Genomic DNA, 14,192 nt, shown 5'->3' on the forward strand with positions numbered 1-14,192 from the left:
CCGCATTTATGAAAACGCATATTCCTGTACGACACGGACGTTGGCAGTGTCTTCCAGGAACCACAGCAACCTCTAAATATATGGCTTGCACCGACATCACTTGGCCAGACACAATGAGGAAAAGGCACGTGAGAGCCTACCCTCCACTGCGTTAATTTGTCCACAAAAGGGGGCCATGGGAGACACTATGGGGGAAAGGCGTATGAGAGCTTAGCTTCCACTGCGTTCACTAGACGCTTTTGACCCCCAGAAAGGAGGGCGGACTGACGCCACCTGCAAGCCATGTATAAACACTGGAAGAATGCAGGATCCACAAGATAACACGCTTGACGAACATCTACGGGGAAAGGGTTTCGCTAGGTCGGAAACTAGCAACGACCGGTGTTTTTCGGTTTTAACCAGGGCGAAAATATCCAACCACCGGTGTTTTTCGGTTCTAACCGATTTTATATTTTCGTCACCGACGGATGTTTATCGGTGTTTTTCGGTTAAAACCGGAAAATGCACACCCTACTTATAATTAACCGCAGCAGATGCTACGAAGCATTGGAGCCAACCCAACGCCGTGCGAGCATCACGCAACCTTCAGGAAGGATGCAGCAGCACGCAGGGCCTGTAGTCGCACAATACGTTCACAGTGCTGGATTGGCTGGGATGGCTTATAGACCTTTTCATTTTAGTAGTTGCCTCAACGGCGTACAGAGGGCGCTGACGCACTCGGCGCCATTAGGTTGCTTCAATTTGATTGGTTTCGGTTTCAACGTGAACGCGGCTATGTTGCTGTTTTACGTTGTTTTTGATTAATTTTGTGATACGAATATTTTCCTTGTAGCACACAACCAATGAAACAGCGGTATTGAACCACTTTGAGGACTACGAGGTGTATTTTAGCCTAAATTTTGGGCTTTTGTTTTACCAACTGCTTTGGTGTATCTGATTATGGTCGGTTGCGAAACGCCTGACTGATGTACAGGAGAGATTAGCATCATCTACGGGCGTACCCGATGACACCAATTTCCAGAAAAAACAAACTAATGAAAAGACTAACACGTGAATGTAAAGAAGCATATCGACAGCTTGATTAGCAATGTGCTGAATCGGCCAGAACAGATGAACTCGCGAGTTTACTACACACTGTTTGGTTTTCGTGGGCACACAACCTTTAAGGAAATTCGCAGACTAAAAATGTATTGTGTAATGAGGCAGATAATTGATATAAACAAGTGGTATCATCTAGACCTGTTTTTTATTATTATTATTCAGTACTCGAGCATGTTTTGACAGGCCGAGTAGGAACGTTCTTAAATTATCAACCCTGCTAAAGTATTCACAGGCAGCATTTCGCGATATTGGCCCTAGAAAATAAATAATTTTTATATGAACATTTGCTTACTCAAGATATGATATAAGTAACAGGCCCGTCAAATTGAACCTAGCATTTGTCTTCCGTAAAATTTGCCTTATAAAATTAAAGGGCGCAGGAGAAGAAATACCTCGGAAAGTTTGGCTGAATCCTAGCGCTAGGCACCACTTCACGGACCTGCGGGAACAAACATTTATATGTTTGTACATATTCGCTTCGTAAATTTCGGTGTCGCCAACCACCAAAAGTAAATCTTTATTTGCCATCGACAATCCTGGACTCGAGTAATTGTTATGCAGACAACAATTTTTTTTCAGCGTTACATATTGCGGATTTAAGATACTGGCAAAAGTTAAAACAGCATACATAAAAAAAACGTCGTCATTATAGCGCATGCGCCGAACCCAAACCGCGTTTAAGATTTGCAAATATAAACGATGTTATTTCTTTGTGCACGCTATTCTAAAACTCGCTACTGTTAAGTTGTGTGTGGCAGTTTCTTACGCGGAAAGTCCCAACCTTTGCGTTAAAATAAACAAAGTGGATGGCACTGGTTATCCGAATATAATCAATAAATCACTTATATGACTGTCGAAATGGGAGCGAGTATGGTATACAATTTCTTAAACTTCATAAGTAGCCCTACCAATCGAATGTTTACGTAGCAAAAAAGATTGTGAACCTCATACACATGTAGGTGTGATGTTATGAACAAACAAATCGCCTGATGTTGACGTACCATTACTTCTAGCCTCAGATAAGATGCAAGCTAAACGTTCGTAGTCTATCTCCTCCGCGCGTTTCCCCCCATAATCAAAAGAAACTGTTTTCGATATATTATGAATACAAAGAACGATACTTTCAGGAAATACAGATAGTCTCCTTGCGCTGACTATTCTTGACGCCTTCCGATCCTAGATGCGCGATATAAATATACGCGCTTCTTACTGAGAATGTTCCGCCACTATTAGTAAACAAACCTCAGAAGTCGTCGAGATGACGTATCGGAAGTAAGGCGAGCAAGCGCGGTGAAACACGGCGAAAAACAAGAATGCAACGCATCCGCCAAGGCTCGGAGGGGAGAGCGGAGCAGCAAGTTGAAGCAACCTAATGGCTGCCGCGTCACGTGATTCCAAGATGGCAGCGCCCATGCGGAGGAGGATGAAAAGGTCTATAGCATCTGCTGCGGTTCATCCTTAAGGTGAAATAGGGTGTAGTCTACAAAGGATATACATGGTTTTGCGCAAAAAAGACGGACACAAGAGAGAGAAACAAACACGAGCGCCATGTATCCAAACGTTCAACAACTCGCCCAACAACAAACTATTTTACACTACAAAGGAGGGGTTGTACTTTGAGTGTTAAGCCTATTTTCCCGGACGCCCGCAGTACCTGGCCCCCGAAGTGTTGCGGAAAGAGGCGTACGACCGCACGGTCGACTGGTGGTGCTTGGGTGCCGTCCTCTACGAGATGCTCTACGGTCTGGTGAGTCACTCTCTCCGGCGACACTGCCAAAATGTTTGTGTGTGCACAGTGCAAATTACTGTAGCACAGCACAGGATTGAGAGTTCTCAAACTGGGTTCGTAGAAGTCTGGCGGTGAAGCCGTAGGGGTTCCTTGAGCTCCCAGATTCGCTTGACCGTTCCTACACCTAAGTAACGGGCTACCCCAGGTTCGTAATAACAATGGTTATAATAATAATTGTAAGCTTATTTTGCATTTTTTAACCTTGTACATTCTGATCTGCCTCACGGAAGCGCTTGCATGCTTGTGTGTGAGAACTATCTTGCAAGATAGTTCTTAGATAGTTCTTGCCTTCCGGTGATGCAATCCTTAGTATGTGCCCTTCTCCTTGCGAGGTCTGTGGGCCCCTGCGGTGCTTGACTGCACCAACGCCGAGATGACGAGGTGTTCCTCAGCTGCCATTGGGGAGAGAGAGGCATTCCACGAAATAGAAAAGTTGGAGAATCTCTTCACATAGTAATTACAGAAAGTTTAGAACTGATGGATATCACGATTTGAAGCTAGACTCTCACTCAAGAGAGACGATGCTTAAAAGCTTGTTCTTTGAGCAACTTGTTGACGAGAAGCCGAAACCATGCAGAATGTCAGCTGTCAGACCTGATATTGTGTATCTAGAACTCCTCAGAAATGGTAATTCTAGAGTGTTTGTCAGAATCCTTTGCAATAGTGCACCTAGTGAAGTTGAAAAGTGTTGCTACAAGATGACGATGTGGGACTGCTGAACCGTCGTTTTCACATTTCGGTAGTTCTTGTGCTGCACAAAGCGATCTCGGGCTGCATTAAATGGAACACGGTTGGCGTGTGGAGTCAGCGTAATAAGCTGTCTTTCGTAGTAATTATTGTTAGCGTTATGGTGGGTGTAGCAGACGGCTACGACCATCTTCATGGGCACCGTCGGCCCGCACACGGACTCTCGCTTCTTGGGGCTCATACGTTGGCTCACCGAGTGTCCCGACAACCGTACATGGTTTGAAGCAGCTCTCGCTTAAATAAATTGTTTGTCCCTCTGACGATGTTGCAGCAGGGGGCATCACCACCTCAAAATGTTATTTTTAGGAATGTGTAAATATTCGGAAGATAAAATATGTTTGCATTCAGTTTGTATTTGATCTGAGAAGTGCCTGTTTGGTGGTTTCTGAATATTTGAGGGAATTAACTTTTTTATTCAGCCTTACATTCTTCAAAATGTGAAGCCTGAGCTTTTATAGGCTGGTTTTAATCAGTCCTTGAGTAGAAAAGTGAAAGGGAAGTGTTTATTTTCTTCCTTTAATCCTTTCCATTTAATGGTGCTTTCTCGACGCTACTGAGTGACCATGTATGAAATAGGAGCATTCATTTTAGTCCAGCTTTCCTTCAATTTAAGGAGTAGCACTTTAGAAACGGTACGGCTCATTCGGGCAAAGTTTTGTCGCACGGGCGCTTTGCATAGCGTTCCGATCGCCCCGAAAAATTGTTCTTTGTGCCACATCGCTGTCACAGATTCGGGCAGTGGACTCGAGCTTCTTGCGTCTGCCGTGCAGTGTGTTTCACTGCTGATCGCCTGCATTACCCTCTGAACATTACCCTGTGCACTATGAGTATTCCCGGTTTGTTACGGCGGTGATCCATAAACCCTGCATTGCCCGAAAACGTGCGAGTTCGTACCTGGTGGCTCTAAGACTTGCCCAGAAACTCGACCGTCTGTACGCCGTACGAAAGGTTACCGGTTGGTGCCGATCTCTCCCGCAGCCGCCGTTCTACAGCCGAGACACGACCGAGATGTACGACAACATCCTGCACAAGCAGCTGAAACTGCGCACCAACATCTCCCTGGCTGCCCGCAACATCTTGGAAGGGGTGAGAATGCATTATATGCCGTGCTGTGGACTGCCATAGGATAAGCTGCTTTGCGGGGGAATGAGTATCCCGCCATTGGCGCCGGTGAGGAAAAGAGAGTGCAATGACCTCGAGGCTTCGCATAGAGTCAAGGGATATGCAGTGTTGGGCGACCGTGTAGCTCGATGTTGATGTCGCGTGATTGTGTAACTTGGATGTCACAATGTCACACGACCGCGTCACTTGGATGTCATTGCCTCGCACGACCCCGTAGCTTGATGTCGCACCCTCGTGTAACCACATAACTCGAACTCGGTGTCATGCGACCACATAACCGTGTCAAAGCCACGGCGGAAGAAGAGAGGTGTCTGAACGGTGCCACCTCGCCTCGGGACGAATGTGTCGAACGTTTGCCCACATTCGCGACGAAGGACACGAGGTGGCGCAACACAACTCGGGTAGTAGGAGGCCAATGAGAACTACTCGAGAAGCTTTCCTTGTTCATGCGCGCATTTACGAGGCCCGTACGTGCCGCGCGGTGTGCGTGGCTTTGAGTGCGGGCTTTTAAACCGCCAGCACTCTTCCGGAAGACTCACAAACCGGGAGCAAACGTTTTTATTTATCGTAAAAATCCCTCGCGAAAGCTTGCCCCCGATAGATCGCCCATTGAATCTTTTGGGCTGAATATCCATAACATAAAAATTTCGAAACATCACTTCCTTCGCGATTCCCAACGATCAATCACGCAATGTCTGGCGAAAATCCCACCAACCGTGCGATCTGCGGTGCTGGTAGGCGTGACGAGCGTGTTCGCGGCATCTTCCCTCAAATTCATCGCACCGCGACACTCAAACCTGCTCTGCCCGCGACCTGCGGTATCCGTTCCTGTGACATGCAGGTTCAAAACTCCTTCCTGCAATGTTTTTTCGTTTTTGTGAATTGCGCACGCGACATCGGTTCCTCCGATGTGCGAGTTTGTAGCGGTTTCCCGCACGCTTGTCGCACCGTGAAGTGCAAATCTCCCGCGTTTGTAATCTGCGGTATCTGTTTCCATGACAGGGAGTTCGTAGCGAATTCCCTCTTGTTTATCGCACCGTGGACCACGAAGTTGCTGTGTCCGCAATCTGTGGTGTCAGTTCCCATTTTGCGTGGTTTGTAGCAGGTGCCCCAATGTTTATCGCTGATCGTTAATCAAAGTTAACTGTCGCATCCTCAAGAGTCGCCCACCCAATTTTTTTCACCATTTATCGCTTCATTTTGAGCGGGCGTTCTTACAGGATTTTACGGTATTTGTCTACCCTCGTGGCCAAGAGAGCATTAAAGAGGGGACTGGGTAACTAAGCACATTGAAACAGACGAAACATGGGCAAAACGCATTCATGGGACACTTAGGGAATAAGAATTATTAATGGCAGCTTTAAACAAATTGAACGAGGGTATCAATACTAATAATACGTGTAGGTGCTGGCTTTGCTTGTGGCCTTGTTCAGACCCTGTAGTCACTGCACCACGTGACCACAAACCTTACATCAGTGTCGCACGACTACAGTAAACCCCTGTTTACTCGAACACGGATACCTCGAAAGATTGTTTAAGTCGGAACTTTCGTGCGTTGCGAAATAAATCGCCATAGTCGCCACGTATTCTGACATCGCTTATCTCGAAAAGTTTTCGGGACTGGCATCGGATATCTCAAAACATTGCCTGCAAAATTAAAAAAATAAAATATTCCCGAAAGGACACTGAGGCCAAAGAGGAAGCTTACCTCCATTGCGGACGAAGCGGCCATAACCTAAAAATAATGCAAACAATGAGAGAGAGGGTCGTCAGAGAAAAATAAAGAAAAGAAGGAAGCGCCGCAGACGCATTCCGGATGCGCAGAATGCGACGTGTCGAGCTAAGAGGACGGTTCAAGGAGGCTTGTTTTCTTGATTTTTGCTTTCTCCCCATCTCCCACAACTTATCTTTCTCTTTCTCTCTATCTTTTTCCCTAAGTTTGTGCTGGCTTGTGGTGTCCTATCGGCTCTCCCGATCCCGTAATCGCCACGCCATTGTCGCTTAGCCTTCGTTCAACCCCAACCACAGCCTCCTGTCTCGTTTCAACAGCGGTGTTAGACTTTCTAAATCCGTGTTCGGTACTTAGAAAATTTCGGTACTCTGCTTATCTCGAAATTTTTCCCGGTTTTTATGACTTCAAGTTAACGGGGGTTTACTGTACATACCTTGATGTCACGGTGTCGTACGACCGCGTAGCTTGAGGCCACAGTGTCGCATGACCATATACCTTCACGTCACACCGTCGTGTGACCATGAAACTCTAGGTCAGTGTCATGTGACCAGATAACTTGGCATTAGTGTCGCTTGACCGCGTAATTGTTGACAGTCACATGAGATCACAATCACGTGACCAGATAAGTAAATATCACACTGACATCTGGCAATGTCACGCTACGTCGGCGTAATGCGACACCACGACGAAATAATGTAACATGGCCACCGTCTGCCAACGTTGGCGGAAAAATATTGCACGTTGTGCCGTTGGGACTGTGCGACGGCTGAAAAAGGTGCTCTGCTTCGTTTTGGCAGTTGATTGGCAGTGCCACCGAGGACGAGGTCCGCACTGCGCCGCACAACGAGGCGTGACCCACTCCGACCTCTTCTGACGCACCCACAGCGTCTTGGCCACGCCCCTGCCTTCCCGCGACAGTGTTTCTCAATCTCGCAGCAATTTGGCATTCAAAAACGGATTCATATCCAGCGTTGCTTCATGTGTTCTTGCGTCGTTTGACCTGTGGGAGTTGCTTGGAGCTCAGGTTCAGTTGCATCCTCTGCAGCTGTAAGCGGCAACGCACCATCGTGTTCTGTTTCTTTGCACCGCAATATGTCTCTACAAAGCGCTCGTGCGTTAGACGATCCGAAAATTAGTTGTGAAGACAATCGGCGCCAGTCGCACGGTGGGGATCCGTGTCCTTAGCTTCCGGGTTTCGCATAAAAAGGTTTGTGCGTAAAAAAGATTGCGCACTGTGCTCGGGTAAGCTGACAAAGATTAGAAACTATGGTCAACAGTAACGCAAGATCTCTGCGAAATGCTTCTGTTAGGAGCCACACCGTGGCGCGACCATCTTGTTGCATGCTTCCAATGACAGCCCCTCGAGTCGGAATGATTCAGAGTTCATGCGTAAAATCGAGCAATTATATCTATTTCGGTAACAGCCGACTTTACTTCGGTAATGTCCTACAGTATGCCTTAGCGTAGTAAAAATAGATTGTACGATTCCCGCGGGTTCTTCCCACCTCTGGACAGGGTATAAAGTGCCCGATACTTTTTCACCGGCATCCACCTTACGTATGTGCCGCCCACAGCCGTGCCTTTGCTTTCCCTGCGCGATGCAGCTGTTGCAGAAGGACCGGACACTGCGCCTGGGCCACGCGGAAGACGGGGACGAAGTGAAGCGCCACGAGTTCTTCAACCCCATCGTCTGGCAGGACCTGGAGGCCAAGAAGATATCGCCACCCTACCGCCCCAACCTGGTGGGTCTTGCGGAGGGGCACGCGCGACGCGAATGGCGGTGCTTGCGTTCGGACAGAGGCCATCGGCAGGTTTTCTTCCGTTGGTCCTTTGTCATAAATGTTAATACAGCCTACATCTTGCACAGTTTGTGCAGGACATGCTGATTCACCGCTCTAACGCAATCGAACGCTGCGTAGAGACAGTGGCCTCGTTTGATTCACCTGCACCAGCCTGCACTGGAGCAGAAAAGTGTAGCGCGGCACAGAAAAGTGCAGGGCAATGTACTTCCGGTTGTGTTTTGAGATAGGCCGCACTCGTAAATTGAATACGGTGGTGTGCACGGAGTGCAGCTGGTGCAGGAGGTGCGGGTAAATTGAAGGAGCCCAAAGTCAGCTAGCCTCGAATCTACCCACTAATCATTCTAACTAGAGCTCGGTGCCCCGACGTCCCTCCTCTCTCTCGTCTCCTCCTCCATCTCTCCGTCTCTATCCGTATTGATTGCAATCCGTTCCTTACGACGGTTAAATTGGTTCATGCAAGTTACGACCTGGGCGCTTCCCACCCTTGTTACCCCCACACCTCCCTGCTTTGTGTAGACGGTTAGCTTATACCTTTTATCCCTTCGCCAGTCTACTGACGAAGTACTAGTGTGTGGAGCTCGCAATCACGGGGTTGTAGGTTCAACCAAAGAATTTTGTAGTGTTACCTTACATTCATAAAGTGTCGCACAATCTGAAAAGGATAGCATCCAAGTTCGACGTGGACGTTGTTGTCACTACCCCGTGCAGGTTGTCTAAATTGTGGGCTATGGTGAGCGGGCCGAAAGTTAAGAAATATGCTTGTAGCATGAAACACACCCAAAGTTTGTGCCTTGTGCCAACGAGGTGGTTTACGGGATTCCTTCGACTTGTGGTTGTGTTTACATAGGCCAGTTGAGACGTTGCTTAAATGATAGACTTTCAGAGCATGCGGCTTCTCTTGGCAACAATTACGGTTCTCACTTGCCGGGGCGTTTTGAGGCTTGTGGTTGTTCCCCCATGCGGGACAATGTGCAGGTGAAGGGACGCAACCAAGGAAGGTTCAAAAGAGAGTTGCTGGAGGTGGTAAAAATACATGCTTGAAACAAAGACGTTTGCATTAGCGATGCATTGTGCATTGGTGTATATGCAACCCAGAGTACAGCTTCATTAACACTATCTGGCTTCTAAATATTAACACAGCATGTTTTCCTTTTTTTCATTCGGGCTATGTGGTGGGGTGATGCAGCTGTTTTGCTGACTTTGAACAGGCGGTGGGCAGGCTATATCTACTGATTGGCGGTACGCCGGGTTTCTGCTGAGATGAGATTACGCGCATGCACGGCGATAGCAAAGTTGAAGCGTTCAGTAAACTTCAGTTGCCAGTTAGTGCTTGTCCTGTGTGCTTCTTCGTATTTTTGTCCCGTCTTTTTTGCGCCATTTTTAATATGAATCCCGTGCTGCTTGCATTCTTTCGGAAGCTTCCTATGGTCTCTAAAAGTTGCTTATTCATCTTCGTTTGAAGTGCAACAAAAAACGAAGATAAATAAGTACTACTTAAAGCCCAAAGGAAGCTCCTGAAAGAGCACAGGCACCATGTGATAGACATCTGGCCAGTCAGAAATTGGCGGCGGAGGCACCTAGGAGTGTTTCCTTCCGACGGTGGCGGCGTGGAGAAACGCATTGAAAGTGTTCGAATTTGAGGCGGCGGTGGCACAGCACGGCAGCGCACAGGTCAATCACGTGACCAGCAACGGCTCCCGTGAACGCCAACTACAAATTCGTTTTGTGCCGTAAATGTAGCTCTAAACATTTTTTTTTCTTCATTGTGAATTCATTTTGAATTATTTTTTTCATCTAGGCTGTTTAAAAAAGTGCCTTTTTTCCTTTGCATGTGTCCTTTAAGGGGAGACGCTGTTCTTTGAACATTCGTCAATTGAAAATATGCTCAGTTTATTCTCTTATGGTTTTCAAGAAAACCTCAACTTTATCACAAATGTTTCTGCTCAACTTTTTTACAATACCCCCATAAAAAGTATGGCACGAAGTATGTCAGCATGGTCTACAAACGGGAGAGAGTGCAACTAAGTCATTGTTATAATTTTAACAACATTCTTAAAAAACTGATCGAGTTGGAATTTTCTTTTTGATAGTTTGAAGTAACTCATAAAGTTTGCCAATTACAAAATTTAATAATTTTACCTTTCTCAGCAGTGGTCTCAATGCGCTCTTCGATTTATGGGCTACTAAACCCTGAAAGAAGCATTCAGGTCCAGGTTTAGATCCAAAGATATTGTGGGCAGAACTTTGTTTTCAAATCATGCTTACAAAGAACCAGGATATAGGACTTTGATGCAACCTAACTATAGAATGTGCACTTTCTGACGGTAGTACATACTGTGCATGTTGTTTGACTTCTAAATCGAGAGAAAAAAGTTTTTAAGAAATGACTTTTTTTGTTTCAAGATTAGGGTTTCCCCTTAAACTCATTGCAGTAACCACTTGCATTTCACAACCAATCAAAATAATTAAAAACATTCCACTGAAACTTCAACTTGTACCGCTCCACTCGTTCTCCACCTCTCTGTGGCACCGCTTCAAATGTTTGTCACTGTATATTTTGAATTTGCTCTTTTTCTTATGCAGAACGGGTGCATGGACCTCAAGAACATCGACCCAGAGTTTGTGAGGGAACCGGTTCCCGGTGAGTGTTCTCAGAACCTTGAGGCAGCCGCGAGTGCAACGAGTTCACCAAGGTGCAGCGCCACCCTCTGAAGCGACGGCTTTGTGCGGGACCTTTCTTGTTCCCGTTTGTTTGGCTGCACGGCGTCACAATCTCAAGTGACATCAGTTTTCCCGTCAAAATCAGCGGGAAAATTGACGGGGTATTTTGAGTCGTGACGTCGCGAGACTTCAAATTCCGTGCTAAATTCAGGGGAGAACTCGTTACAGTGTCGCCTGACATCGTGCCAGAGTGCCGTGTCACGTGATGTCAATTTGCCCACTAAATTTAGCCGGAAAATATGACAGCCTAATTTTTTTTAAAAATGATGCTCATTAAAAAAAAAACAAAAAAACGTAATGCATTATACGGTGAACCAGTGTTTGGAAATGCATCTTTGGCACAGGGAGACGCAAAGAAGAGTTTGACAATCAAAGGGCGACATAGAGAATGCGAGACGAGGAAGCGGCCAAGCACGTACAGTCATTGGTTCAGGGAAAACAAAAGTATGTGGGCGCATTTGGCAGGTAAACATATGCGTAAGGAGTAGACGAGCTTGCACACTGCATTGCACCTCCGTGAATTTTTGGTGTCAAAAAGTTTCTAAAAAAACTTTTTTTAAATGGTAGTTTTGACATATACGAGGGGCGTTCATAAAGTTTGTGTTATTGGCACAAGAAAGTGGAAAAAACGGAACGAAACAGGCATCAACATGAAAGCACGTCCCTCTAGATTCCGTACAGTATAAACATTGCGTTCTATAGTAGCGCGGAACGCCGCTAGGGAGTCAAAACAAAAAGGGCACCGCCCGTCAGTGCCAAGCACATGCAGTGATCAGTTTTTTTCCCATTTGAAGGGAAGCAATGCAAAAGATGTTCATTCTAATCTGGGAGCGTTGTTCAGGGACATCGCCCCAGTTTGACACTGTGGTTAAATGGAGCAGACGCTTCCAGTGTGGCAAAACAAGAGGAAAGCATTTCAAGGATGACAACCAAGTGATTGCTGAAGTGGAGTGATTCCTGAACACTCAAAACAAGGAGTTTATAATAATGGTCTCCAGCATCTGGTCCATCGCCGGCAAAAGTGCGCAACGTTTGGTAACGAACATTGAGAGAAAGTCTCAACTCCTACTCGAGTTTGATTGCTGAATCTCTATTCCTTCGTGACAATAATACAAACTTTATGAACGCCTTTCGTACAGCTATTTTGCCAAGTTTCGAATTTTGTAGGTCAATATTGGTGGCATAATATCAATTTATAACATCCTTGCAGGCTCAATTTGTGGTGAAGTTTATGCTATCTCAGCATCTAGAGTGGATGGAAAGATTACCTTTTTTATGTATGGGCAAATAGGGGATTTTGAGTTCAAAGCGAATAGTAGTTTTGGCCGAATATTTTTGTATAAAATATCGAGTAGTTTCTCCAAGCCTTCCACTACTATGCACCATGCTTAAATGACAATTCAGCTGAACTCTCGAAGGTTGCTCCCAACTTTCTAGTTGTCCACTTCTAAGCTCAATTTATTTTAATATAGTTAGTAACTATATTTATGAACTTTGTTATGTAAACAAGATTTTTTGCAGCTATCCTAATCGAAGGAATTTATAAATGTGCTTGGTGTGTGTGCAAATGTTCTTTCTTCAATTTCAAGTTTGACAAGAAAAAATTACAGGATGACACGTAAGCTTCGCCTTTAAAGGGATGCTGAACCGAAATCTGGATTCCCCAAAACACGCGGCAAAAGCGTGTTTTGAGATATCGCTGATACAGCGATATCTCAAACGGATGACCGTATTTTTAAAAAAAAAAGAGGCGCATTTGGCAGGAATGTTGACGTCATGTTTCTCCAAGAAGGAGAGGGAACGGCCTCGCGTCTTCTCCGCTTTGCGGCCTTCAGGGAGCAAAGAGAAGAGAGGAGGAAATTAGGTATCTTGATGGTCACGCGCCTCGTCGGCCTGATTCAATCTCGACTTTTTTTTCCAAAAATACGGCCGTCCATTTGAGATATCGCCTTACTAGTGGTGTTGTAGGGATTGCAGCGTCCCGCCTACATCTCCAGCATTGTTTTTTTTTAATCAAAATTTCGGTTCACCATCCTTTTAAGGGGGAACGCTGGTCTTGGGGCTTTTTTCCTTATTTTTTTGGCTAAGCCCAATGAAACAGCACAAGCTTGTTCAGACTTTTGAACTGATGTTAAATATCTGTTATTTTTAATTTAGTAGGTTACTTCTCAGGATAATTATAATTATTTCAAGGGAGGGATCGGTGTTCATCTTTGTTGGAAGTTGGGCAACAAAGGTGCAGTTTCTGACGCGGCCGTCGAATAATTGATTGAACAAGTGCTGCCCCCTTCAAGATGTGAACTCTTGTTGGCTTAGGACAGTCGGGGGGCACTAAATGCAGCAGGTGCTAATGGGCAACACTGTGCCCACATGACAAGCCTCTAGAGGTTCCTTGTGAAGTACAAAGCACCTACGAAACAAACTGATATAACCGAGTTGTTTACTGCAGCGTAAGTGGTATTGTCATGGTTGTCATTTGTTCTTGGACTAGAAACATTTTATTTATTTCCACTCCCTTCTTGAAGCTTGAATAACAGATTTTTGAAGGTGCTCCCAATGTACTAGCAAACTTACTGCCCGGTCCCGACAAAAGGAGTTCTACTACTGTATTAGAAAATTTACACAACCAAAATTTTTTTTTGCAATATGTAGGCAAATATGTGAAATAAGAATGGTCCAATCTCGAAAGTACTTCCAGCATTGTATTCTTACTTTCGTAGTATCTAGTTATGGATTAAACATAATTTTAATGCGAAAGCATTAACTGTCTCGTGGAGCGAGCCGACGTTATCAGTTTGAAGCGTGAAAATGGCTCCTAGTTTCCGCGATCGCCTTCGGTCCCATTGGCTGGCGCGCGTCGACGGGGCTCCCATTGGCCGCTGTGCTCGTCAGTTTCCACGACCGCTCACCCCATGGCGCTGCGTGTCCACCAGTACGCGCCATTAACACGGAGCGTCCAAGGTCACCCAGGGGAGGACGCGTCGCGACGAAAAGTATGCAGCAGACGACAAAGGGAGCGGACGAGCAGCTTGCATGCTTTCGCAACTCGTAAGAAGTGCTTAGGTGTACCTCGAGCTTTTTTGTGGAGTAGATGTTTCCCTTTTGTTTCTGAAAACAAAGGCAGGTGAGTTTTAATTATCCTGAGGACTGATCTACTGATTGAAAAACTGGCCAGATA

General features: G+C 45.9%; 1 protein-coding gene across 3 annotated transcripts in view; it reads left to right on the forward strand.

The window, feature by feature from the left end:
• Positions 1-14,192, forward strand: part of LOC8029345 (serine/threonine-protein kinase Sgk1) — a 42,224-nt gene that overhangs the window by 27,170 nt on the left and 862 nt on the right. For all 3 annotated transcript variants that reach the window (XM_040499867.2, XM_040499868.2, XM_029982742.4), the window contains 4 exons: positions 2,753-2,848; positions 4,616-4,723; positions 8,096-8,233; positions 10,877-10,934. In XM_040499867.2, coding sequence (XP_040355801.1) covers positions 2,753-2,848; positions 4,616-4,723; positions 8,096-8,233; positions 10,877-10,934 — 400 coding nt within the window. The remainder of the gene's footprint in view (positions 1-2,752; positions 2,849-4,615; positions 4,724-8,095; positions 8,234-10,876; positions 10,935-14,192) is intronic.

Source organism: Ixodes scapularis, unplaced genomic scaffold, assembly GCF_016920785.2.
Source record: "Ixodes scapularis isolate PalLabHiFi unplaced genomic scaffold, ASM1692078v2 PGA_scaffold8__174_contigs__length_109621045, whole genome shotgun sequence".
Lineage (NCBI taxonomy): Eukaryota > Metazoa > Arthropoda > Arachnida > Ixodida > Ixodidae > Ixodes > Ixodes scapularis.